The following is a 27685-nucleotide window of genomic DNA, read 5'->3' as shown; positions in this document are numbered from 1 at the left end:
AGAAGTGCTGACATAGAGAAACTCTAATTTATATCATTAACATCTCTCCCTCCTCCTTGTCTCTGTCTTCCTCCCAATAAGCCCAGCTCTGAAGCAGGGGAGAAAGGTCTCCTAGGGCTGGGTGGCTAGAAACTGTCTTTTCTTCCTCTCCCTATTCTTTTCCTTTGCTTCCCCTTCACTATGTGTTCCACTCTTCCCCCCATCCCAGGTCCATATCGACACGAAGAGTGCCTCCCAGATGTTTGAGCTGATCCACAAGAAGCTGAAGCACACAGAGGCCTACCCCTGCCTGCTCTCTGTCTTACACCACTGCCTGCAGATGCCCTGTGAGTATCTTGCACTTGCTGTCCTCTAGTACCCAGCCTGTGTCCTGGTCAGGCAGCTAGAGAGGAAACTTCACGGCTGAGGGGACCACATTCCTCTGTGTGTCTGCCCCGGGGAGGCCAGGCTCATGACCCTGACTCCTCCCTCTCTGGGGTAGGCAGGATATCCACCGACACACACGAGAGGAGCTTGGGAGTTGACTCTGAACCACTTTAGTATCTTTAGTTCCATAACTAGTAGCTTGAACAATGCAAAATCGGGCAGCTCTGCTGTCAGCTCCCAGAAAGAAGCCATGGATAGGAGCATAGCCCAGATGTGGAATGTGCTTGTTTGCTTTTTTTTTTCTTTAGAAGTTTTACCCGTCTCTTCCATCTTTGTCATCCCATCCTTGTCATCTTTGCCACTGCCTTTCTTTACAGATACCAAATAGCTACTCATGAGCAGGTGGCTGAGTTTTGAAGATCCAGATGTGCTGGGATCAAATAAATTACACATACTTGGGAATAATTACCCACAATGCACCTGGAAATGAGTTTTCATTACGAAATGGATTGGGCACTTTATCATCTCTCTTTCGTAGTGAGCTCTTTATGCAGTAGGGATTTCCCTTTCTCTGAGTCACAGTTTTAGGTAAAATGTGTTCTATCTCTGTGACTGTGTAAATTGGCTTTAGACTATTCTCCTGGGTGGAAAGAAAATGGACAGGGGGCCAGGAGTTTGGCCTAGTGGTAGAGTGCTTGCCTAGCATGCATGAAGACCCGGATTTGATTTCTCAGTACCATATACATAGAAAAGCTGGAAGTGGTGCTGTGGCTCAAGTAGTAGAGTGCTAGCCTTGAGGAAAGCCCAAGGATAGTGCTCAGGCCTAAGTTCAAGCCCAGGACTGGCAAAAAAAAAAAGGGAAAGGAAAGGAAAGGAAAGAAAGGAAGAAAAAGAAAGAAAGAAAGAAAGAAAGAAAGAAAGAGAAAGAAAGAAAGAAAGAAAGAAAGAAAGAAAGAAAGAAAGAGAAAGAAAGAAAAAGAAAGTGGCCAACTCTGCTAGTTAGCGATGAGTTTGTGGGCAGAGTATGGAAGGTAGCTGGAGACAGAGAACTAGGCCAGGAAGCCATTACTTTTCCAATCCTGACTATTTTTTTTTTTTGGCTCCCAACAGCTCCTATGTTTGGTAGTCCCTGGGCAATGTGAATGGGTCCCTCTATTCTCACTCCAAATGGGTGAAGAGATGATCAGCCAACCTCTAGGTGGCAGATTTGATGTGAGAGTATACTGATTGATTCTTCTGGTTGTCAGGAGAGATGAAGTGTTTGGGATGGAGGACCAAGGGAGGATTGGTGGTGATTGTCACCTGAAAAAGCCGACTCCAGCCAGGCTATGAGAGTGGACCCTATAAGGGGGGGGCACAGATAGCCTCAACGTGACACCTATGTCTCCACAATTCAAGGCCATCTCCACTAGGAAACCTCCTCAACTGCCCATCACCCATTTCTGTAACTGTCAGTGCACATCCATAACCAGTTTCCAGCTTCTTTTCTCTGTTGAGCAATCATGTAGATAATCTTGAAATTGTTTGTTTTTTTTTGCCAGTCCCGGGCTTGAGCCCTGGGCCTGAGCACTGTCCTTGGACTTTCTCAAGGCTAGTGCTCCACCACGTGAGCCTCAGCACCACTTCCAGCTTTTTTCTATGTATGTGGTATCGAGGAATCGAACCAGGGTCTTCGTGCATGCTAGGCAAGCCCTCTACCACTAGGCCAAATTCCCGGCTCATTTTTTTTTTTTTTTTTTTAGTTTCCCTGGCAGTTTTATTATTCAGCAGGTAGTATTTCAGAACATTAAAAAATAGATTTAAAACAAACGAAAAAAAGCAATCAGCATTTCCAGAGCCTAGAATAATCAGTCTCAACAGCAAAGCCACCAGCCAGGAAGCATCTTGTGAGTAGAGAAACATGCCCTGAGTGACCATCCACGGAAGGTCAGGTGGAGGGAGCTGGGAGATGACTGCATGTGTGAATCTCCCTCAGTACCAGGAGCATTGCCTCATTCCTCAGTCTTGGAGTTTCTTGGAGGAGGGGGACAGGCATGTTGACAACCTGGACCTAGGCAGTGGCATGTGGGCAGGATTTCTGGTGACGCCACAGCTCCGTGCAGTGACGGCACATCCATCTCATCCCTCAGACAAGCGGAATGGTGGCTTCTTCCAGCAATGGCAGCTCCTGGACCGCATCCTCCAGCAAATTGTTCTCCAGGATGAGTATGGCGTAGACCCTGACCTGGCTCCGCTGGAGAACTTCAATGTCAAGAACATTGTCAATATGTGAGTGGTGTCATGTCTACCTTTGACCTGTCCCCTATCATCCCTTTGACCTCCCTCCCATGCCCAGATGGCCCCAAGTGGGTCTTCAGTTTTATTCCAGAAGTGTCTAGGCTCATGGAGAAAGCTGGTTGCTGTCTCTGTGACAACCCAATGGGGTAAAGGAAGATTTCACACATGGCTAGTGTGACTGAGGGTCTGAAGTTACATTTTATTTACATTTGAATGGCCCCGTGTCATGTGGCTAACCATATTCAGAAAACAGGAAGCAGGCGATGCTCTCAATTCTCAAGGATACCCTGCAAAGATTGGATAGTGGAATTTGAACACATTTGCATCGAATGGCAGTCAGAAAACTATGGTACATGGCTAGCTCTAGCCCTTCAGTTTGCTATCATAAGGCCCATGAGATAATGCTTTTTGTATCTATCTATCTATCTATCGTCTGTCTGTCTGTCTGTCTGTCTGTCTAGTGTATGTGTCAGTACTGGGGCTTGGAATCAGAGCCTCTTGCTCTAACTCGGTTTTTGATGCTCAACCACTTGAGTCATACCCCTACTTCTAGCTTTTTGCTGTTTAAGTGGAGATAAGATTCTCATAATCTTTTCTGCCTAGACTGGATTTGAATCATGGGCCTTAGATCTCAGCTTCCTGAGTAGCTAGGATTACATGTATGAGCCACCTGGAAGTTTTTGTACATTAACCAAGCAGACACAAGCATATGTTACATGCCCTGCATGTGGCATATAAAATATTTATTTGCTCTAACCCTTTACCAAAAGTTTGGTGGCCACTGACATAAAGCCTGGCCATCTGGCCCTAGATAGAGAGGAATACAGAAACAAAATTTAAATTTCCATCAATTAATTAATAATAAAACCTTACATTAGAATACTGATTTTTAAATATTTTTCCTTAACATTTGGTATGAGTCTGAGCCAACTGTCCTGAAGGAGATGAGTTGGCTCTCAGTGATTCATTATGTTGCATCCCAAAGCCAAGGAGAAAATGAATTGTGACTTGTTCTTGTTTTCCTTTGCACAATAATCAGTTGTTGATTGAGTTAAAAAAAAACCCTAACAGGTGTATGTTGAACCAGGGCAACTCATAATCAAAAAGCAGCTTTTGTTTTACTTTTTTGGTGAATTCCTTATGTTATTGTGTGTGCTTTTCCGTTAGAGAATGACAGTTCTTCATATCCAATAAAGAGTTTGCTTCTTCCTGGTCAATAGATGTCCTAAGGACACTTGAAGCTGCTGTGACTTAGAGAGCTGGTCCTAGGTGTGAATAAGCATTGAAGGCTACTCTTCTGAGGCTTAGAAAGTGTGTATGTGTGTGTATCTGTGTGTATCTGTGTGTGTGTGTGTAAGAAAGACACAGTGTGAGATAGTTCACTTCTCTTCACCTCATCTGTCTCCCACACTCACTTTTTTAAATAATTTTTATTGTGATTAATAGAAGGGTTACATTATATATTGCATAACTTTACAAACATTGATACCTTTTCTCATGACTCTCACTTCTTAAAAAAATGTTTGGTCAGTTACGGGGCTTGAAAAATCAGGGCCTGAGCACTGAACCTGAGTGATTTTGCTCAAGGCTAGCACTCTACCACCTTGAACCACAGTTCCACTTCTGGTGGTTAATTGGAGATAGTGTCTCATGGACTTTCCTGCCTAGATTGGCTTTGAACCATGTCTTTGGGATTTTACCCCTCATTAATTATATTTGTATATCTTTGTAAAAAGCTTAATGTTAATCCCATGTTGTTAGAGCTTGACACAAATGAGATCTCCTTAAGGCATATCCCCTTACTCTCAGCCCACTCATTCTGCACTGTTGGTGCGGCCAGTTCTCTTTTTGTTTGTTTTTGCAAAGGACCATAAGTGTTTGTACCCTAGGGTAGCCGGGAATTCAGTCCTAGTACAGCCTCAATTATCTCTCATCCTCATTTCTGGTCCCTTGGTGCAAGTGCACCATCAAGGGGTTGGATTATAAAGTATCTGGGGGTTCCTTCTGCTCTCATGGTGGTCATGTGGACCTGGGCAGGCCTGGAGATCTAGAGGGTCAGCTGAGAAGGCACCATTCTGGTTTCCCTCCAACCTGGGGAAGAAACATGGCATGTATTTTGGGATGTGGTAGATGGCTGACAGTCAGCAATCACCTGGCAACTTCTCTTCTTTGCCTTCCAGGCTCATCAATGAAAATGAAGTGAAACAGTGGCGAGACCAGGCAGAGAAGTTCCGGAAAGGTGAGAGGCTCTTCAGAGCCTGTTAGGTGCTCCCTGGGCTCCTTCCCTACCAGCTCAGAACCCCATCTACACCCCTAGAGGATTCTCACCTCCCATTTCCTCTCTGGGTCTACTGCACTGCAGAACACATGGAGCTTGTGAGTCGGCTGGAGCGGAAGGAGCGGGAGTGTGAGACGAAGACGGTGGAGAAGGAGGAGATGATGAAGACACTGAACAAGATGAAGGACAAGCTGGCCCGAGAGTCCCAAGAGCTGCGCCAGGCTAGGGGACAAGTGGCAGAGCTGGTAGCCCAACTCAGTGAAATCTCAGTACGTGGGGCTTTCCCCATGTGAACACTGAGCTGAGACCCTGGACATTGAGAGGATGGGATGGGTGGAGCAGCTATGGAGAGGAAGATGGAAGCCAGTAGTCTGCTTGACTCTATGTGTCTGTCTTGCTGTTTCATTGTGGGGTGTGTGTGTGTGTGTGTGTGTGTGTGTGTGTGTGTGTGTGATTTGAACATTGAATCTGAAGAGAAAATATGATGTTGAAATGTGTGAGGGAAGTGACAGCAGGATTGAGGGGCTTGCAGATAGAGATTAAGACTGACCCAAGATCGGCAAGGATGACTGAATGGTTTTGCATTTTTCTATCTCCTTACAGACAGGCCCTTCATCTTCACCATCTCCACCTGGAGGCCCACTGATCCTGTCTTCCTCCATGACAACCAGTGACCTGCCTCCACCCCCACCCCCGCTCCCCTTCTCCTGCTGTCCCCCACCTCCCCCACCACCCCTTCCACCTGGTGGGCCTCCTACCCCCCCAGGAGCCCCACCTTGCTTTGGCCAGGGCCTGTCCCTGCCTCAGGACCCCTTCCCCAGCAGCGATGTTCCACTCAGGAGAAAGCACATCCCTCAGCCTTCCCACCCACTGAAATCCTTCAACTGGGTCAAGCTGAATGAGGTGAGCATCCAGAAGGGGGAAGTGGGTTGATCCCCTGCAGCCGGTGGTAGGCAGGCACCAGACTAGGCATGCAGTCATGCAAATCCGCCCCAGGTTCTTTCTTTGGTGGTGGCACCAGAGCTGGGGGGTGGGTGGGAGGAGATGGGTTTGACATCTACATTGGGAGAGACAATGAGAAGGTGGGCATGCCCCATTGGGCAAAGCCATCTGCAAATAAACCAGTGTGTGCCACAGGTGCAAAGGGCAGCAGACAACAAAGCCTGGGCCAGGCCAGGTGCTTTCCAGACAGGACAGGAATAAGCGAGAATTTCCAGGAGAGGGCTGACCTGAGGAAATTGGTGGAAGAATATATAAACAGAGTTTGGGCTGAGGTCAAGATCTGGGCAAAGTGTGCAATGGACCGGAGTTTGAAATCAAGATGTAGCTCTGAGTCATTGTCCCTAGTCAGATCTGTGCACATGGGTCACATTTCTACACCAATAGTGAACATCCTTGTGAGACCTGTCCACCAATACTCTCCAATCCCAGGCCAAGTGGGAGCCCATTTCTCTGCTGGACTCTAGTGAACATAGGGAGTCTCCCTAGATTCCTAACAATGAAACAGCAACTATGATTTAGAGGACTTTATCCCCTAGGCAAACACATGTATGATGTATAATGACATTTCATTTATTAGTCTGGCCCCTATCCCCACTTGAACCATATCTGTATAGATTCTAGCTTGGAACTGGGCTAATAGATCCCCTCAGACCCTGGTACATGATCCCATCAGACTCATACGTTGGGAGTTTCTATCTTAGAGTTGTGGATGAGCTTCTGTGACTTAAGTGGGAAGACATTCTGGGTAGAAAAGAGATTGTTGACTAAGTAGTCAGTGTTTGTTAAATGTTTCCTCCTGGTGGTAGACCAGCTGGCAAGCCAGGCTGAGGTCTGCTTTAAGTATGACGTCATTCTGGAAGACCCAGTGATTAATGGTTGAAGTGAGAAGTAACAGGTATCCTGAGAGGGCATAGGAAGTAGCAAAGTGGGAAAAATGGCCAGGAAACAACTAGAGAACCTGAGGATGAGTAGAGAGACTCTAGTCTTTGACTATACCTGGTTTGACTAGCAATGTGATCTCTTTATCATGTCATCCGTCATCCATCTTGTCTGTGCCTTGTTTTGCTTGCTTTAAGGTGATCTCCAAGCTCCTTTCCACCTCTGATTCATCATCTAGGGACAAATATACCAAAGTACACAACACATTCATGGTCTCCTTGGCCCCTGGTTTTATCTCTGATCTCATTAATTTGTGTTAGAGTTCATCTGCTCACAGTGTTGCAAACAAGAACATTAACATTAGAGGCATCCATACTGCACAGTTGCATTCTATGGGTTGGGGAATGGGAAAGTAAGAAAATCCAGCTGTATATGAGCAAGTGGCTCCCCAGACCAAATGCCATGGGCTGTGCAGAAATAGCCATTGTTCCGGAGCAGAAATACTAGGTTTTTGTATTGTGGTTAAAACAAAATAGAATGTTTTTGTCTCCTAGACTGGCAGCTTATAATTTAAGTTTTAAAAAATTTGATAAGTTATAATATGCACCAAGGATTATGGAATACAGACAAGGCAATGAATTAATTTTGTGTGTGTGTGATCATTTATAATATTTTCATTCTTAGAAGGTTCATGCTTAGGATTTTTTCTGGAGTCTGATAACAGTGAATTTTACAAGACATGAATTTTCTCAGGATTCTAGATGACAAGAAGGGTTTTTATTTTTTATTTTGTGCTAGTACTGGGGCTTGAACTCAGGGCCTAGGTGTTGTCTCTGAGGTGTTCTTTTACTCAAGGCTAGTATTCTACCACTTGAGTCATATCTTCACTTTTGCCTTTTCATCAGTTAATTGGAGACAAGAGTCTCATGGACTTTCCTACCCGCTGGCTTTGTAACAGAGTCCTCAGATCTCAGCCTCTTCAGTAGCTAAAATTGCAGGCATGAGCCACCAGTGCCTGGATGGGAGGTCTTAATAAATAATAATGTAATATTAAATGAATTGTTAATGGCACGTCTGTATGTGATTTAGATGTGTTATCGCAATTTCCATTCAACTCAGAAAGCATTACTTAGACTCAGTTTCTTGTTGTGGGATCCAGGATTAAAAAATGTATATTCCTCCTCCATCCTATCAGGGCTGGAACTTCATCAACCTGATCCCAAAGTCAATGCTCTGAGCAGGAAAAATGATGAAATATATTTCTGGGAAAGATTGGCTTGGCATTTATGGATAGCTTTAAGAGGGCCAGCAGTCCCAAAGACCTACACTGGAGATGACAGAGTTTTGGCCCTGAGTAATGGAAAAAGTAAATTTAAGAATTGCCGCAAAGATGGGCACAGTAGACTGACAGGGCAGAGGTGTGGAGCGTACAGGGAAGTGTCCTACCTGTCTCTGGTGTCAGACCACACCGTCTCTCCACAAATTGCCTCACTCATCCTGGCAGACATGAGGGCAAAGCCAGGTTAAGTCCCCACACTGGCTGTCTTCAGGATGAAGCAAGAAAGGGCCCAGGTGATTTTATCTGTGGTTTCATAGGATACTTTTCTTCATATGGAACACAGAGTTCTTGTACTCCAGTAACATCCTTTTTGCTGACTCCGGCTTTGTCAAGGATACAGAGGAAGGAAAGCATTGTTTCTGTGGACATTCTTTCTCATCCTCCACCCCAGAATAAGCCACTCTAGCTCCTTCTGGTTACTCCCATGGTGGTGTTAGTTCCTTTCTAGCTTCCCTGGTTTTAGGTCCCTTTCTCATCCCTTCTCTTTCCTGCCCTAACTTCTTTTCCTTTCCCCATCCTTAATCTTCTACCCCACATATTGGCTCTCTCGGTCTCTGTTTTGCTGTGTGTCTGTATCTCTCCTTGTGTCTTGCCTGTCTTTCATGTGCACGCGCGTGTGCGCGCGCGCGCGCGCGCACACACACACACACACACACACACACACACACACACAGAGTGGTTGTTTCTGCCATGAAAAGAATGTGTCTGTGTTGGGCTTGGCCAGCTGCCTGTATCCCTTGCTGCTCCCAAACTTCTCAGCCCAGCATTCCATACGAGGGTCCCTGGCCTTCAGAAGGCCACAGGAATGTCCCCTCCCCTCCACTCTGGCCTAGCCTCCCCTTTTCAGAGTTTAAGAAAATAAAAGTGAGTGAAAGGTATGCTTCTCTCTCCAAGCCTGCTGAGGGGAAGGTGGGGAGGAGGCACAAGTATCAGGAAGGTTCCCTAACTACTCTCCAGGCAGGAGAGGGCAAGGGAGAAGGAAGGGCCAAGCTCTGGGTGAGGCTTGGATCCAGGGGGGAGGGGCGAGAGGGGGAGGAGCAGTGCTCAGCTCTTCCCTTGAAGCCATCAGCAAGGTGGACAAAGTGTTGCAAAGTAGCTAGGGGCAGTTTAGGGTGGGATTACAAAGCTCCTTTCTAGAACCTTCCAGGCAAGAGTCCTACACAGAGACAGAGTGAGGCCTCCATTGAGAGACGGTGGTACAGGGTACCCAGGGTCCTTCCCTGGGTCTGAACAACAGGAAGCTGTGGCAGAGATTTGTTGCTCTGAGCAGTCACTGCAAGGCCCAGGATGTCCCAATCTTTGGCATGTGTCAGCAAACACATCATGGGTCAGATTCTGGGAATCTGGGAAAGAAGGAGTAAGACCTAGGAAGAAAAGGGGCATCTCAGATCCAGGAAATGTATTCAATGCAAAAATGTAGAGGATCCCTGGACCTTCCAGTGACTCCAGTCAAGGATGGAAGTCGCTTCCATCCAACCTTGCCCAACATGGAGAACAGGCCAGTGCAGAGGGCCCTGGGTGCACGGCTTTAGCTGTTGCTTTTCCAGAAGCCTAGGGCGCCTCCTTTCACACTAGCCCACCCCTCACTTAGCACTTCTGGGATGTGCTTGCTCATGGTGTCTTGGGAAAGATCGTCTCAGACTCTACCCAGGAGCAGAGCGTCCAAGGAAGGCAGGGGTTTTGAGGGGAGGAATGGAAGGTCCGAGGGCCTGGCGGTGGTAGCATGGGCTCCTGGGGACCAGATGGGGCCAAGGAAGCAATGGGCAACTCCATCACAAAGGACCTGGGCATCTTCTCCCTGCTCTGGTGTTTAGGAGCGTGTCCCGGGCACCGTGTGGAATGAGATGGATGACACGAAGGTATTTCAGATTCTGGACCTGAAGGATTTTGAAAAGATGTTTTCGGCTTATCAGAGGCACCAGGTAAGACTAATCCAGGCCCCTCCAATCTCTGGAGATCTGACATCTGTATAAATATCCTCTCAACTCACACCTAGTCATGTTTATGTGTGTGCTGGTCCTAGGGCTTCAACTCTGAGCCTTGTGCCCTCACCTGGCTTTTTCACTCAAGGCTGGTGCTGTCCTACTTGAACTCAACCCTATTCAACTTTTTCTTCTCTCCCTTCCTCCTTCCCTCCTTTCTCTATTCCTTCCCTCCCTGTCTTTGCTTTTCTTTCTCACATACTTACAAAGTGATTTTACTTACTTATTTTTTTAGTGGTACTGGGGCTTGAACTCAGAGTCTCACACACACTAAAGAGGTGCTCTACCACTTGAGCCAGGCCTCCAGCTCCTCTTTGCATTGGTTATTCATAAGGTAGTGGCTCATTTTATGCCTTAGCTGTTGTGGGCTGTGACTTTCCCATTTGTACTTCCCATGTCACTGAGGATGAGAGGGTTCAAATCTCCATCCTCATATCTCAGCCTCATGAGTAGCTAGGATTATGGGCATGAACCTGGCTGTTTATTTGATTTTAATGTGGGTGCCGAAGGCATCTGATTCCATACCCGTAATTTTAGGGAGCATGTAAACCTGTATCCCTGTCAGGCTGGCAGAAGCCAAAAGCAGCAGCTAGGCTAGAAGCCAAAGGGAGTTCTATGAACTGGGTGTCAGAGACAGGGGTAAGGGAGGGAGCAGATAGGATGCATGCTGATCCCCTGAGTTTTCACATCTGCTGGCCAGGGGCCTGGGCTGGCCTCTCCAGGCTCCAGAACTCAGATATAAACTGGAATAGATTGGGCTGGGGCTTACATAAACTGGATTTAGTGTCTTCCAGCTTGATGAGTTGAGGAATTTTAAGCCTTTCACTGGTTCCCCTCCACTCTCTGAGGGCAGTCCTTCCAGCCCCTGTTTGGGCCTGATCTCTAGAGTTTGCTCTAGGCAGCTTTTGAGTTAATGGCAGGCAGGGAGGACCAAGGGGCAGGCTGTGCCTTCTCTGCTCCCCTTAGACACCAGAGAACAGACGCAGGGAGCAACATGTTTTCCAAGGACCCCCACGAGACTCTAGCTCATTTGTTTGTCTCTCTGGTTCCTGTCCCTCCTTCCTACGTACGGGAAGGAATGACTTCTGCCTTTCCCCACATTCTCAGCAGTGGAGAGGGAAGAGTGAGAAATTGAGACGCAGGGGCAGGAAAGTCCAGTGCAAGGTGCATGGGGTCTGCTCAGCCCTCCCTGGGGTGCAGTGATTCAGGGTGTGTGTGGGGGGGGGATGCTGCCTGATCTCCACTTGTCTGGCTTTCCCTTGGTGCATGTCTGCAGAAGTAGCTTCCAACTATGGTGGGGGTGGGGGCTGTCTCCTAAGACAAAGTGGACAGAAGAAAAGGTTGACGGTCCCTGCATCCATTCTCCTGGTCCCGGGGTCCCTGAAGGTCTTGACTAATGTGTTGCATGTTTAATTCTCTATTGGCTGTGGCTGCTGCCTGTCTAGGACCTGATAACTAATCCTATTCAGCAGGTGAGTCACTGGGACTCCAAATATTCCAACTCTTAACTGCTGTCCTGGGCTTTGGCTCTGAACTAGGCCCAGACGAGGGGGGCTTCTTTGTGCTGCCTCCCACCTTAGCACCCATCCTTGTAGGGACCATGTGGTGGAGGACACTGAAAATGGGGGGGGGGAGTTTTGGGGAGAGAAACTTAGCCCACTTCTGTCAGCAATGGGAGGGAAAAGAAAGGCCTCTAGGTCTTTTGTCTCCTCTACCAAGCTCAAGGCAAGGCTTTTCTGCCTGGCTGACTGAAAAGTTGGGCCCTGCACAATTCCCAGAGCAGAGTTCACCAAGATAATGATGTGAATGATAGTCTCTGGACTTGCATACCACGGAACCGACCTGTGCTTGGAATTCTACCTCAGTTTCCCCACCTCCAACTTGGTGGATGCCCGTTTTACCCCTGGGCATACAGAGGTGTACCTATCTTCAAGAGTCAGAAAGCAATGACCTTGTTGGGATTTGAACCAACTTGTGATCATGACCTGAGCGGGCTCTGGGTGGTGGGTTTAATTTTGGGGAGGACAAGATGGTGCTTGTCACCCAGAGCCATGGAGATTGTTCCCACCTTATCCCTATTACAGCATTCCCTTCTCCAGGTTGCTAAGGTAGAAGAAAGGGACCCTACACTGACTCCCCCCCCCCCCAATTCTTTCTATCCCATAGTAAAGTCTCAGGCCAGTGTCCATGAGAGACACTCTCCTTTACTCCTTCCCCAGGTTGAAAGGAGGGTGGCTGCTGGGAGTGGGGAGTGGGGCCAAGAGAAGACAGGAAAACACACCTCTGCCTCCTTGTTCACAGAAAGAGCTGGGCTCCACCGAGGACATCTACTTGACCTCTCGAAAGGTCAAAGAGCTGTCGGTCATCGATGGCCGGAGGGCTCAGAACTGCATCATCCTCCTCTCCAAGTATGTGTCACCCTGCCTGTGAGCCCTTGTCCCAGTTAGCTTTTGGTGGGAGGGATAGGGCCCTCCATGAGATAGAGACATCAGAGATATAGGAAGCGCCAAGCAAGATGCTGGAGAGCCTGGGGTGAAACATGGCTCACTGGTGTAGCTTGCCTAGCACTGCAAAACTCAAGGCCTTGGAATTCCACCCCCAGCACACTGCAAAGCAAAAACAAAACAAGAAAACAAAGCAGAGGCTAGCTAAGCTGAATGCCTGTGGAGAGGGGACAGTCCTTCTTTCTCTGCTGGAGGAGGCAGGCACCGTCCGCCTTTGAGAACTCACATTGAAGAGCAAAAGAGGACTCTGCAGACAGGAAACTGGCCCAAATCACAAGACCCCCTGCCCCACTGGCCTGGTCAGCATTGGGCAGCTGAGTTGCTTTCAGCCCATGGAGGGCTTGGAGTGGCATGATCTCAGTCCTAGAGCATTTCCCTTGTGGTTGCAGCACAAACAGGACAGTATCTGCACTAACAGGGCTGCTTCTGTGCGGGCCTCCCCCAAGCCAGGGCCAGAGGGCAGAGCCTCCACACTATTCTTAGTGCTGCCTCTGGGACATCTGCCCCCTCCATCCTCCCACAAGTTCCCAGATCTCCATGTCTGCCATTTGATGGTAGAGAAATGCTACATTCTCAGGTTTCCAGTGGGCGGTGTATGGTGGAGGAGGAAGGGGACAGACAGCAAGACTGATTGGAACAGCTGTGTGGGGCAGCGATCACGTGACCCTGTCGCCTGAGCAGAGGAAAGAGGAGGAGCCAGTTGCTCAGTAACCTGCTGAAGTTATGTCCTCCTATGGACACAGAGTAGAGTTTTTAGGCCTGAGAAGGAGCACCGACTTCTAGCCTGCACAGAAGATACCGCTCTTCTTCCCAGAGGATCTATTGACTTGGACAAAGCCTCAAATGAGAGAGACACACACCAGGGACCTGAGTCTTTCGTAGTCATTAAAATGTTTGTTATAGGTTTTATGGAGTGTGTCCTATTAGCTTAGTCTGAGAAGGCTTCACCGAGGAGGCAAGGAAGGAAGATGATCAATGGTTCAAGTCCATGGGACAGGGTTGGGGGAGGCTGAGGCAGCAGCATCTGACACAGGAGATCAGGGAGGCATTCAGAGCTGCTCAGGGTAGTTTTCCTTTCACTGCAGGTTGAAGCTTTCTAATGAGGAGATCCGGCAGGCCATCTTGAAGATGGACGAGCAGGAGGACCTTGCTAAAGATATGCTGGAGCAGGTGAGGACCCTGAGGAGAGGGCAGAGAGCTAGCCCCGGGATAGTCACAAGGCTTCCTGGGTCAAAAGCAACAAGAAATTGGAGAGGTGGTTTCTAGAAACTTGTCTGGGCTAGCCTTTCTCCAGAAAAGGCTTCCAGAGAACTTTGAGGTGCCTAGAAAGAGATAGGAGGTATGAACCACCCTGGGTCTCTCCTCCAAATTGCTTCCCTTTCATTTGGTTACATTCTTTTAAGAGCCACACAGCAAGCCACACACAAAGGAACATCAATCGGGCTTTGCTAAAAGGCAAGACTACTGTTTTCCAGAAGGTTTGGATTAGGGGAGAACACAAGCCCAAACCTAGATTATTTATATATATATATATATATGGAAATATATTTTATATATGGAAATATATTTCTGTGGGAATATATAAATAGATATATTTATAAAAATATATATTTATATGTTCATGTGTATATGCACATATATAATCTCTACATATTTCAATCTGTTATCTATCATCATACTATCACCTATCATCTATCTATTATCTATCATCTATCCTCTAACTTTATCTACCTATCACCTTTCTATCAATCTAATATCTACGTAACTATTTCTATTCTCTACCCTCTATCTACCTATTATCTGTCACCTTATAGCTCCTATTTACAATAAAGAAATGTACAAAGCAGTGAGAAGATCGCAAACTAATGAGCTTAAAAATAAGCGAAAGAGCTGAACAGCTGGATTATGAAAGAGAATGTCCCAGTGTCAGCATATGGCAGGTGAGAGTATCACCAGAGGAACCACAGCGTGAACCATGGGGAGGGGACCCCGGCTTCCCACCAAAGAAGCTAAAATGGAAATGAATCACTGGGGATTCTCATCGGCACAATCATTTTGGAGAAATACTTGACAGTACAGAGTAAGGCTGAACCTATATCTACTCTACTGCCAGTAATGCCACACTTAGATCTATCCCCAAGAGAAACCAGTGTAAACATTGACTAAGAGACATGAACAAAAATAGTTATGGAACGTTATCTATAAAGCCCCCAAAGTATGAACAGCCCACATCTTCATCAATACCAAAGTGAATAGGCCTTACTATTACTCATGCAGACTACAACACAGCAATAAATGACAACAACATACCAATACAGTATTCAGCTTGGATAACTGGTACATGTTGCTTTGGGGAAAAGAAACCAGATGCAAAAAGAGAGCAGTGACTCAGATCCCATTCTGTAGATGAAACGAAACATCTGACACTGGTTAATTTGTAAATGACAGAAGTCCATTTGGCTCACAGCTCTGGATGCTGGACAATTCAAATGTTGCTTGGCATCTGGTGAGGGCCCTTGTCCTGTATCATGGCATGGCACGGATGTCCCATGTCAGGACATGGCAGGTACCTTAGCTGGATTGCTCTTCTTTCTGGTATCAGCTCACTGCTGCTGTTGTGGGCTCCATCTTTTCACCTCATTTTATCCTAAATGTCTCCCAAATGCTCACCTCCAAATATGATTAGTCTATGAACTTGGGGGTTACATTTCCATGCATTAGCTTTTGGAGGAAGTATTCAAACCACAGCATCCAGCATGAGTATCTACCAGTCAATACAACTGTGCATGTTTCTGAGCCCATTCCCCATAATTTTCTTGTACTTCATTTTTTTCTTTTGGCAGTTGTGGGGTTTGCACTCAGTGTCTGAGTGCTGTCCCTGAGCTATTTAGCTCAAGTTTAGTGTGCTACCACTTTGAGCCGCAGATCCACCTCTGTCTTTGGAATGGTTAATTGGAGATAAGAGTCTCACAGGCCTCCTCTGCCTGGACTGGCTTCTAACTGTGATCCTCAGATCTCAGCCTCCTGAGTGGCTAGGATGACACGTGTGCCCACTAGCACCCAGTTATTATTAGTATTACTTTTTCATGTAGGCTCTCATTTTTCCCAGGCGTACTTGGCAAGGACCTCCTACTTATGGCTCCTATACAGCTAAGACTATCAGTCCATGTCTCCTAGCTTATTTGTCTTGCAAACCTTTTTGCCTAGGCTCCCAATGAACTGTGATCTTCCTACGCTCACCTCCCATGTAGATGGGATTATAGATGGGAGCTACCAGACCAGCTCTCTACGTAGCCCAGATTGGCCTGGGATTTACTGTGCAGTGCAGATTAAGGTCCTCCCCTCTTAGCTGCCTTCTCTCCATCTTGAGACCCTGAGAAACATAACTTTTCTATGCTTGAAACCCTCATACCCATTGCTCACTAATTTCCTGTCTGCACCTGCAATTTTCAGCTCCTCAAGTTCATTCCTGAGAAGAGTGACATTGACCTCCTTGAGGAACACAAGCATGAGATCGAGCGGATGGCAAGGGCCGATCGTTTCCTCTATGAAATGAGCAGGTTGGGCCAGAGAGCATGATGGGAGGAGTTGGAGCTAGGGTTTGGATGGTGGGTTCCGCCAAGAAGATGGGGAGGGAATGGGAGGTGGGCTAGCTTAAGAGGAGGCTGCAGGAGGCTTCCAAAGCTGTGGCTTACTTCATCTACAGAATCGACCACTACCAGCAACGACTACAGGCCCTGTTCTTCAAGAAGAAGTTCCAGGAACGGCTGGTGGAGGCCAAACCCAAAGTGGAAGGTAGGCTCAGGGTGGAGAGGTATGTGGGTGTCAAAGAACAAGGGAAACTCCTTCCTTACTCTTGATCCCATACCCCCAAAACATCAAAGTCCAGGACAAAATTGGAAACAATGGTTATTATTAGAAAATATCTTTGTTTAGGTTAGCATGGGTGCCAACCAGGAGACACACATTTACTCCTCATCATGCGTCTGTCAGTGGCCCCAGAGTGAGATAGTAACCATGAGAAAGTAATGCTATGTCCAGCTCCTAGAACCAGGCCTGGCATACCTTGTATCCATCCTTGCCTACTTGAGAGGTATGGGTTTCCCAGAACAAACCTGGGCACAAGACTTAAGCGTGAGTTATTCAGAAAGCAGGCAATGGCTTCAGGTGATCACTGAAGATGTCCGATTTTCTGAGTCTGCAAAGGAATCCTGTACAGGCTACTCCTGGAGAAGTGGCTCATTCATTGATGAGCACATGCCAGGCATGCATGAAACACTCTCACACCAACCACTGGCCTGTGTGGACCTCTTCCTTCCCTTTCCTAAAAGGGGATGACGGTCCTTGCCCATGGGGGGGGGGGCAGGTGCACATCCTTCAGCCCCATCCTTTCATTCTTGTCCTGTGGGACTGCACAGGGTGGTTCTCCCTAGAGCTGCTCATGGAGATGGCGGAGGAGGGGAGGGACAGGAAGAGGTGGGAAAGGCTGATGGGCAGACCTACAATGGGGGGGGGGTGGGGAGGAGAAACAAGAAGCTGGGAGGCTCTTCTAGGGTGAGGACAGGGAGACTGTGTCCTGGACATAGAGGGTCCCAAGCAGAGCATGAGCACCCCCTGCTGGACAGTGTGGTCATTTAGCACTCCCAGAGAGAGGCCCTTCCTGGGTGGAGTGGGCAAGAGCTAAAGGCAGGCCTGTGCACACAGCATGGGGGGAGCAGATAATGGGGATCACGGGTCTCGGAGAAGGGAACACACCAGCAACGAGTCTCCATCTGGCGCTTTCTCCATGGGTAAACTCTTCAACTTTCTTCCTGCCCTGGCTGCCTTTGGCACATTCAGCATAGATAAGGGGTTCAAGCCAAGAAGCAGGTGCACAACTCTTTGTGTCTCTGGGGTCAGTGGCTCAAATGGGAGCCACCAGTATTTGGAGCTATCAAGTCAGAGTGGCTCAGCCACCAGAGGAGTTTATTATCTGATAATTTCCTGCTCTCAGGAAGTTGCTCCCACATTGTCCCCCAAAGTCAGTCAGTGATTGCTCTGTTTGAGTCTGTCTTTAATAACAAGCTATACAGAGCAAGACACAACTGGCAGAGCCAAACTGCTGGAGGAATCCGTGGATCTCTCTTATCTGTGCTCTGTAAAGATCGCTCAGCCTTGGAAAAGCTGTTCTTCTTGATTGGCTGAGAACTGGAAGAGATACCCACGTTGTATTTTACAGAAGTGGATCTGTGTGCTCAGCTGGGGTAGACAGCCAAGGATTGTGCAGACATTTGGGTTCATCTCTCTCCTTCCACTTCTCCCAGGAAAGTATTTCTGAAGTAGTTAAACTTGAGTCTCCACCAGCTGGGTGAGGAGACATTAACACCCACCATCCTGTGGGGAAGTCAGGGTCAAGCTGCTAAAAGCTAATTCACCCAGTCTTACAAATGCGATAATTCTATGAAAGTATTCATGAACACATTCTTGAATATATTCTTATGAATATGTTCATGGCTGAGTAGACCAAGTGTACGGTTTCTTATTATGAAGACGTTCACTAAATATAGTTGAGATGAACATAATTGCAAATGCAATATTCTTATGAATAGATTCCTCTTGTGAATGTACCTAAAAATGTCAGCATTGAGTATGGGAGTTTTCCCATTTCCGCTGATTTCCTTTCAATTTATGTCATTCTCTGTTTTGCCAACATTTTTAGCATTTTTTAGGAAGATTCCTTTACAGATTTATTTTTCAAATAACACATCAACCTTAGGGGGAAAAAACACCCCAAGCAAATTAAGTTGCTGGGAACTTTTGTAAGTCATTTCTCCCCAAATAAAATTTTTAAAATTGAAATATGACATGCAGATCTCCTAAGTACATGCACCAAAATCCTAAGAGCCTTTACCTAATGAATCATTGCAAAGCAAACCTCTCCTTGTGTAAACAACCCGCAGAAAAAGAAGTAGGTTTCTAGACCTTAACTCCTTTTTTAACATCCTTCTCTCAAACATTGACCTCTTCTAGCTACTCCTTTCTTCCTCCCTCCTCATCTAACATAACAGCTTATATTGACTGTTTTAAATGTTATATAAATGGAATAATATGTGAGTGAGTTATTTATTTATTTATGGTTTTAGGTCTTGAACTCAGAGCTTTGGCCCTATCCCTAAGTCCCTGAGTGCTCAAGGCTAGTGTCCTGTCACAAACCCCAGCACCAATTCCAGATGAGTAGTTTATTGAAGAGAAGAATCTCACAGACTTTCTTGCGTGGGCTGGCTTTGAGCCACAATCCTTAAATCTCAGCCTTCTAGGTAGCTGGAAAGATTACTAGCTGGGTACCAGTGGCTCATGCCTGTAATTTTAATCTGGCTTCTTTTATCCAACATCATGTTTGTGAATTATTCCTACATATACATGTAGTAGTGAGTACGACCTCTTATTTCATGATACAGCCCCATCATAATTGATCATAATATTTTAATTATGGAACAATCAAATTACCTGTTCAGAAGACTATGCATGCGATTAACGTAGAAGCTACTGGTGAGCCTGTACTCGTTTCTCATTTTTACACCCTTTCCACATTTAATTCTTTTAAATTGCTTTTGAAGTTTTTGTTTGCTTGTTTTTGTTTTGTAAGCTTTCAGTGCAGAGTTTTCCTTTTATCTTAAAGGAATAAACAGTATCTTAAGGAAGTTTGTGTTTGGTTTCTGCCAGAGACCAGAGGCTGTCTTCCTGTCATCACACTTAATACTCAAAAGCATATTCTAGAACTAGTAGCCAAAATCTCATGGAGGAACTTGTGTCTCATTTCTGCAGATTCACATGAATACACGGTAGCTAAGGTAGCTAAGGGCTGGAGAATCCACAGCAGATGAAATGCTGGGGTTTTTGTTATATTTCTAATAAACAGATTGTTTAAGCATTGGAGGGAAATGGCTACAATGCCTAAAGATTGCAAGTATTTTCAAAACGACATTCAACAGATTGTTAAATAACTTATTTCATCAATCCTAAGATCCCATCAACTGCAGAATAGAAATAATCTGGGAATATTATAACAACAACTTTTCCCCCAATCAATAAAATACAGAATTTCAAAATAGCCAGAACACGCCATGATAGGTAAGATGGAGAAAGTCGAAGTTCTCAAAGAGAGCCGCACACCTTGAGGAAGGGCTGTCTGGCGATGTCGCTGGTCTTTGACGAGTTGGTCTGCTTGCTTGGAAGTGGGGAAGGAGAGGGACTTGCTGGGTGTGTGTAGGGTATCTGCCCCACAAACATGGGAGACACCTGGTAGCCCCTTCCCAAACATTGTGCTGACAACTTCTAAGGTACCAGGGGGCTGCTGCCTGGTCCAGCCTGTGTGGGGATGTGACCTGGCCCTCCTCTCCCAGCCATCCTGCTAGCCTCCCAGGAGCTGACCAGCAGCAGGCGGCTAAAGCAGATGCTGGAGGTGGTCCTGGCGATTGGCAATTTCATGAACAAAGGGCAGCGTGGGGGCGCCTACGGATTCAGGGTGGCCAGCCTCAACAAGATCGCGGACACCAAGTCCAGCATCGACAGGTAGGGGCCATCTGCTTCCTCTGGACTCACTCCCCAAGATGCCTTGCTTGTTTTCCTTAACATGCCACCCTAGCTCCTCCTGGCCCCCAGCCCCAGTTCCTCAGCCCCTTACCCCTGACCGGATGGTTGTTGTCCATAGAAACATCTCCCTGCTCCACTACCTGATCATGATCCTGGAGAAGCATTTCCCCGACATTCTGAACCTGCCCTCGGAGCTGCAGCATCTTTCAGAAGCCGCCAAAGTCAAGTGAGGAGCTCCTTTCTAGACTTCCATCTCCCCACAACCCCGCATGCACTGACTTCCCTCCTTCAGGGGCCTCCCAAGAAATGATTGTGCCTCACAGTCTACGCTGTGCGAAGAACAAAACAAACTATGCTCTTAAATCCTTATTTCTGAGACATTTCAAAAAAATGCTCATACCGAAAAAATGCTGATACGATGAATCCAGTCTCCCCAGTGGGTAAATGGAACTGAATCCTGATAGAGAATCTGGGAGCTCAGCTGAGCCCGCCCAAGAGGCGGTCACGTGGTATTCCATTGGTATGGGTTGAGCAGTTTTGGGTAGTGTAAAACTGCCTGGCCATGGGTACAGGCAAGAGGGGGCTGGGACAGAAAATCATTTTCCAAGTTGAAAGAGTGAGGACTATGCATTAAAATGGACTGTGCATTGTCATGCATCTTCTCCAATAGACCCAGAAATGCTGTCCCGGGCTAAGAGGTGTCAAAGAGCACTGTGAGGAAGACAATGCTGTGTCAGATTGGGTGATAGAAGTTTGAGTCATGGCTCCAAAGGATTGGAAGTCCAAGCAAAGCAGGATTAAATTGGCGCTTGAATCTGCTTGGCTTGGGTATACCAGGACAGAAAGTAGTACCACAGGGCAAGACAGAGCAAGGGAACCCACTAACGCCGTGGCAGGGGCTCCAGCCGTGTGACTTCACTACTCGTAGTTCTCTTCCGGAGCTCCACTGCCAGAGATCCTTAACATGAGGTCGAGGACTGGGTTTTCCTAACATGAACTTCACAGGGCCACATGCAAACCAAATCAACCAGCTAAGCGCTGGTAAGTTTACCTAGTGGTAGTTCAAAAGAGTCAAGTTAAGCGAGTGGCCAGGTTTTAGAAGCCTTCTGAAACTCACAAAACATTCCTCCTTGTTATTCTATAGAAGTGTTTATGGGCATGGAGAGAAGGGACTCACCAGGCTTACCTCAAGGGAGTGGCTTAAGCAGGGTCTAGATCCGCCAACCCTCAGGCCATGGTACTTTAAATTGACCTCTCAAGAAAACATTAATATAGAAAGAATGCCAATACGATGAGTCCAGTCTCCACTGTGGGTAAATGGAACTGAACCCTAATAGGGAACCCTAGGAGTGAATGCAGAATAACTGCTCAGCTTCTTACAGCCAATGCTGATGAGCTGATGATCAACGGACTTTCCCTGTTCTGTCTCCCCCACAGCCTGGCAGAGCTGGAGAAGGAGGTGGGCAACCTCAAGAAGGGCTTGCGAGCTGTGGAGGTGGTGAGTACAATGTTAAGATTCGATGCGTGAAGAAGATGCTCCTACTGCCATGGCTGGGGGTGATGGTGGGGGCCCAGAGCACACATGCAGCCAGGGAACCTGATGTGAACCAAGGCTCCTGGCTGCTGAGCCAGGAAATCCAGCAGAGGAGGCACAGCCCTCGGGAGAAAGTGATTGGATTGTTTCGAGTTGACATTTTGATAGGAGCAGAGACCGTTTCCTATCATGGAGTGCTGTGGCATCCCTGGCAGTAATGTGGAGTATGCCTTAGGGCACTGCCACGTGCATAAATTTGATTTTAGTGGCTGGAGAAGTTGAAAGCTGGCCCCGGGTGGGGGCGGGAGGGGGGAAGGACAGTATGGCGGGCGTCCTTCCTCACATCTCTTCTCAGTGCAGGATCTAAGCCCTGTTGCCAGAGCTGCCATGTCAAATCAAGTAACCAAATGGCAAACAAACAAGACTTACATCTCTTAGGTTCTGGAGTCTGGGGAGGCCAAGATCAAAATACTAGAAGATTCTGTGTCCAGTGAGGGCCCATTCCTCCTAGGCGGTAGCTCCTCACTGTGTCCTCACAGGGTGTCAAGAGCAAGCGAACGTCGGAGCCTCTTTCCTAAGGATGTGTATCACCTTCATGAGGGAGGGCTGGGTCACCTTCCAATCTTACGTCCTAGAACTTTCACCTTAAAGGTGAGGAGTTCAGCACCAGAATCTTGGCCAGACACAAATATTCAGACAGAATCACCAGGTTTCTGCTCCCCTGTTCCCTGCTCTGGCAGCTTCTCAGTTCATCTCTCTTTGGCCTCTAGGCTGCCCAGTAATTGGGACATTGTCACCACAAGGAACCGCAGTCCTTTCCTGTGTTCACCGTGAGAGAGGAGAGAGTGAGGGGAAAATGGACTCAGCTGGATGCTAAGTATAGACAGAGGCCCTGGTGGCCACTCAGGGTAGTGGAAGTAGAGGAGTGACCTCCAAATTTCCAATTGGCCTGTCCTGCGGAGAACTGCTGAAAAGAATGGTCTGTGGTCCAGCCATAAGATCACCAGCTGGGATCTTTAGAAAATCATTCTCTTCACCTGTTTACTGACAGCTGAGATGGTATCACACCACACATTTGGCTCTGCTGGGCCTGGGGTAGACCTGAGCCTGCCATTTTGTGGGATTTCCCACCCACATCCCAGATAATGGAGGCTGGCAGTGGAAGGACACAGACAGGTAGCTTCGTGAACAATTCAGTCTTCTGCCACCTTCGGACTGTGAGCTTGAGTGCTGCCTCTTCAGTATCCTGTAGGCTATGTAGGTAGAGGGCGTGCACGGCCTCCAAATTCCCCACATTCTCAGCCTGTGTCCATCTAGCAGCTCTTTCCTCTTCTTCCTCAGGAATTGGAATATCAGAGACATCAAGTTCGGGAGCCTAATGACAAGTTTGTCCCCATCATGAGTGACTTCATCACAGTGTCCAGCTTTAGCTTCTCAGAGCTGGAGGACCAGTTGAATGAGGCCAGAGATAAGGTAGGAAGGGTCAGCCCCCCCTCTGACTTTGCTCCCTACCTGACACCACCTCATTGCCCCTGTCTTGTAAATAATTCTTGCCACCCCCATAAGACAAGCCAGGATCACCACACACCATGAAGAAGTCTTAGATGGTCGGCTCCTCATTAAGTGCTCAGAGGATTTGTCTTACTGCCTGTCTTACGTGTAATCTCATTCAATACGTGTGAATAGTAGGATGTGAAATAACTTGCCCAAGAATGTCTGGATGTAAATATCAGGGTTGGAGACCAATCCTGCTTGTTCAGCTCAGCTTTGGCTTTGGTGGTTATACCTCCATACAGAGTCATCTGCTTAATAGGCACAGTTTTTGTTTTTGTTGTTGTTTTTTAAATTGGGCCAGCTGGGTACAGCCAGAGTTCCAGCGTTACTATCAAGCTCCGAGAAGGAACACAGGTGGCTGGTCCAATAACTATGCCTTACGTGGCAACATCTTTCAACATCTTGTGGGTTGGAGAATTCACAGCTCCCAGTGAAAGTCTGCACAGTGCCTGGCACCCAGTGGCACATCTGACTGCCACAATAACCTGACATTTAGACGCGTATGGGGATAAACAAGTCACCCAATGGCTAGACAACTCCGGGGAGCTTTTGAGTCATGATCAGGCAGTTTCTGACGGTCGAGTTTCCCGAGATGGAATTCCCAAACTCCAAGGAGGACTATCAATCAGTCCCAGCCCACCAATTCAGCAACCAGCCCAAGACTTGCCTCAGTTCATCCCCGCACTGTAGTAACAGAGCCTTCCTGTCCCTTTGATCCTGCAATCTCTGGCTTAGGACAGGGCTCTGGTGTGCCTGGAGGCCAGCTAATGACAGGTTTATCATATTGGCTGATTCTCTACTACCCTGTTCCTGTTCCCTGTACAGTTTGCCAAGGCATTGATGCACTTCGGAGAACTGGAGAGCAAGATGCAGCCAGATGAATTCTTCGGCATCTTCGACACTTTCCTGCAGGGTTTCTTGGAGGCCCGGCAGGATCTGGAGGCCATGAGGAGGAAGAAGGAAGAGGAGGAAAGGCGGGCACGTATGGAGGTCATGGTGAGTGAGTCTGGGCTGGGGTGGGATGAGGGAAGAGGTGGGTCTGAGTGGGGGATAGGGATTCTACTGGGGTGTGGGGCGATGCTAGCCCCAGGAGTGAGAGACAGCACCCTACCTGTGAGGTGGGCAGGTTGGGAAGGAACAGAGTGGTCTGCTGAGGCTTTGTGGAGCAGTGGCCCCCAGCTGAGAGGGCATCATGGGCACGGAGGGCTCTGGGTGACCCTTCCATGTCCCTGAAGGTACTCAGTCTCCCATCCCACCTGCAGCTGAAGGAGCAGCGGGAACGGGAGCGATGGCAGAGGCAGCGGAAAGTCCTGGCTGGGAACACGCTGGAGGAAGGAGGAGAGTTTGATGACCTGGTGTCGGCCCTGCGTTCCGGGGAAGTTTTTGAGAAGGACTTAAGCAAGTTCAAGCGCAATCGCAAGCGATCTGTGAGCCAGGCCCCAGATACCACCCGTGAGCGGTCAAGAAACAGGCTACATTATTGACCTGGGGGCTGGGATGGGCCAGGCAGGCGGCTGAGTGGAGGAGGTGGTGACTTAAAATAATTTGGTGCTGGGTTTGGAGCCCTGGGCTGGGTCCTGGGGGCTGAGTGTGGCTGGGCCAGGTGTCTCTCCACACTTAACCTTAAGGGATGTCTCTCACCTCCCTTTCAAGTTGTTCTGTCTTTGGGTGTTTAGGGGTCATTCTGAGGTTGGCTTGGATGTCCCTGGCAGGCCCTGGCCTGTGGGCTAGGTAATTTATACTGCGAGGGCTCCATCCTCCATGCCAGGCATCCAGGTTGATGCAGAACGGTTCTAGGCCTGGACAACAGATGTCTGTGGGCCTTGTCCTCAACTCTAGAGTGACAGGCAAGTGACTGACACGGATCTGAGAGGCAGGCAGAGAGAAACCAGCCCCTGTCCCTCCAGAAGAGGTTTTGTGAGCACTGGTCTGGACAACAGACTCCCTTCTTGAAGGGAAACTGAAGAGGCACTATGCATGCAAGCTAGATCAGTTCCTGGCATGCTCCAGGAATGTAAGCGTTGGCAGGATGATGAGGGACCAAAGCTATCCAGAGTTGCAAGCCCGTTTCCTGCAGAGTAAGCCTTCTGGCCTTGCCTCCTTTTCTCAGTCCCACCTCCTTCCTATCTACCAACAGTCACAAAACTCACCCTTGGGTTTCCAGGACTTATTTTCACTGCCAGGTACCAGGTGAATCTGGAAAGGGGCCCGAGAAGCTCCTCCATCACCACACCTAATTGTTGGGCCTTAGCACCCTGTAGCTACTCTGCCACCTGACCACAGTTCTACAGCAAGACAGGGATCCCACCCGTTATCCTAAGTGCTCAGTTGCCCCACATCAGAGGGCAACCCTGGGAAGCTCATGATTGGGCTTAATGTTACTCACTCCCCCCCCCCCCCCACTTCTCTAATACCCATTACCAGGCAAAGGCACAGTGAAAACCCCCACTATCCATTCTGCAGATTGTGTATGCTCATTCTCTGTGGTTCTGAGGGCCAGGGTTGGCCTCTGCATTGCAAGGAGGCATTCAGAGTGGTGGGGGCGGGGAGGACACTGGAGAGATGGGGATGGAGGAGAGGTAACTTCCTCACTACCTGAAAGAGTCAAGAGAGGAAGACAGGGAAGGCTTCCACCAACTCTGGTGTTCCATTTTGTTCTTTGCCCTAATTTGTGGGAATCCATTCTGGCCCTGCTGCTAACCTTCTGTGCTGGCTGAGGTGGTAGGATGTGGGCTGCTGTATGGACAAGTATGTTTTTTTCCTGAATGGAAGGGGGTGAGGCCAATCCTATCAAGGTCTTACTTTCAATACACTTTCATCTCATCTTCTACAAGGTGAGCTGCCTGAGCCTCTACCACCAAAACAGTTCCTGGCTCTTCTGCTTCTTCCCTTTCTAGCTCTCATTGAATCCCCTGCCTGGTATAGGATCGGTACCAGTAGACAAGTCTGCCAGGCTGGATTTGTCAGTTGCCTTCCTTCTTTCCCTATGTGAGATTCCTGGGGTGAGACCATAGTAGTAGTGTGCGTGTGTGGCAAGCCCACAAAGTGAGTCCAGCATGTGCAATAGGGTGCAAGTGGGGCAGGTGAATGTGTTCTGCTGGGAGGGATCTGAGAAAGTGCATCTGGCTGACACAGGTGGGAAGCAACCACCTGGGACCCTGGTGAAGGCAAGATGAAGGATTCTAGAAAGAGCATCTGCCGAGAGCTGCATTTTCTCTTGCTGCCAGGGGCAGGCTCCGGGGTGATGCAGCGGGTGGGAAAGGGACTCTTTAGGTCCTCTCCTAGGGAACAGGAGAGGGTTCCACTTCAGTCCATCAGGCACATCCATGTCCTGGCATTCCCACCTACAATGGAGGATGTGCTGTAAACCAGGGAAGATGAGTAGGAGGCTGATCAAGACACATTGGAAAAGCAGAGTTTGTTGTACCTGTTTACAGAAGACAGATACATTGTTACAGAACCCAACTTTCTTACCCATTTTTTCTTCCCTATTTATTTCCTCTGATATTAAGATGCCATTGTAGCCAGGCTCCAATAGCATCATGGACTGTTTACCATTGCAGTCCCTTCAGCAAGAAGGGGTTGGCGCCCTGTGGAGGCAGCACAGCAAGTCCTTGAGGCTAAGTGATGGAGATGGTGTCTGTCTTCTTTGGTCTTGTGTTCTCCAGTGAGGGGAACGGGGGTACATGTTTTGTCACCTGTGGATCCTTTCTCCCCCCTCTAATTGTGTCCAGTATAAAATTCTGTCAAAACCAAATACAACTCTCTTCGCAACAGCACCCTCTCCCCTCCCATGAGAGATGTTTAGGGGAGTATGTGTATATGTATGTGTGTGTCTACATGTTTGTATGAGAGATTCTCTGTGGATGGGGAGGGGGGATCCCCATCGCCTTGATTGTGAACAACTGGGGTGCTGTGACCTTTCCCCTGGGGGGACCTCTACCAAAAGGTACCAAGGCTGCTGCTCGCATCGGCCACTTCAGGTGACAAAAGGAGGCTCATGTAAAAATTTTTCACTTGCACCTTTTTTTAAAAAAAAGAATATATTGTAATACTGAAAAAAACCCTATTAAATCCATACCATCCCTATCTAGCCTGCATAGAAACTTGTGTTATCTTTCCATGAAGGGACTTGGGGTGGGTTGGACACGACACATGGAGGGCTACCACCAGTTTATGTCAGCTCTGAGGCAGCCAAATGCTGTGTTTCCAGGAATCCTGCAAGTCAGGTGACAGTACTGGAGTAGCCTGAATTTATAACACAGAAAAACCACCAATTTCCCAGAGAACTGACTGTTAACCATCTGCCAGCCCACAACAGCACAGAGCAGAGGGGAGCCAGGGAAGGACAGACCCAAAGAAGGCCATCCACATTAGAAAACCCAGCAGACAAGGCCA

The 27685-nt window shown here is 47.9% G+C and overlaps 1 protein-coding gene across 5 annotated transcripts in view; it reads left to right on the top strand.

Moving 5' to 3' along the window:
- The window catches only part of Daam2 (dishevelled associated activator of morphogenesis 2), a 98754-nt gene extending 71374 nt beyond the window's left edge, over positions 1-27380 (top strand). For 4 of the 5 annotated variants that reach the window (XM_090355730.1, XM_090355729.1, XM_090355731.1 and 1 more), the window contains exons 10-26: positions 209-326; positions 2496-2634; positions 4824-4882; positions 5006-5190; positions 5525-5824; positions 9956-10063; positions 11569-11595; positions 12425-12531; positions 13713-13797; positions 16081-16187; positions 16334-16422; positions 20010-20178; positions 20318-20425; positions 21637-21697; positions 23075-23206; positions 24113-24283; positions 24550-27380. In XM_090355730.1, the coding sequence (XP_090211856.1) occupies positions 209-326; positions 2496-2634; positions 4824-4882; positions 5006-5190; positions 5525-5824; positions 9956-10063; positions 11569-11595; positions 12425-12531; positions 13713-13797; positions 16081-16187; positions 16334-16422; positions 20010-20178; positions 20318-20425; positions 21637-21697; positions 23075-23206; positions 24113-24283; positions 24550-24771 (2187 nt within the window). In that variant the 3' untranslated portion in view covers positions 24772-27380. The remainder of the gene's footprint in view (positions 1-208; positions 327-2495; positions 2635-4823; positions 4883-5005; positions 5191-5524; positions 5825-9955; positions 10064-11568; positions 11596-12424; positions 12532-13712; positions 13798-16080; positions 16188-16333; positions 16423-20009; positions 20179-20317; positions 20426-21636; positions 21698-23074; positions 23207-24112; positions 24284-24549) is intronic. The other variant, XM_090355732.1, reaches the window with a different exon arrangement.
- The last annotated feature ends 305 nt before the right edge of the window (positions 27381-27685 follow it).

Source organism: Megascapheus bottae, chromosome 22 (assembly GCF_031878675.1).
Source record: "Megascapheus bottae isolate mThoBot1 chromosome 22, mThoBot2.hap1, whole genome shotgun sequence".
NCBI lineage: Eukaryota > Metazoa > Chordata > Mammalia > Rodentia > Geomyidae > Megascapheus > Megascapheus bottae.
This window is presented reverse-complemented; position numbering and strand designations above follow the sequence as displayed.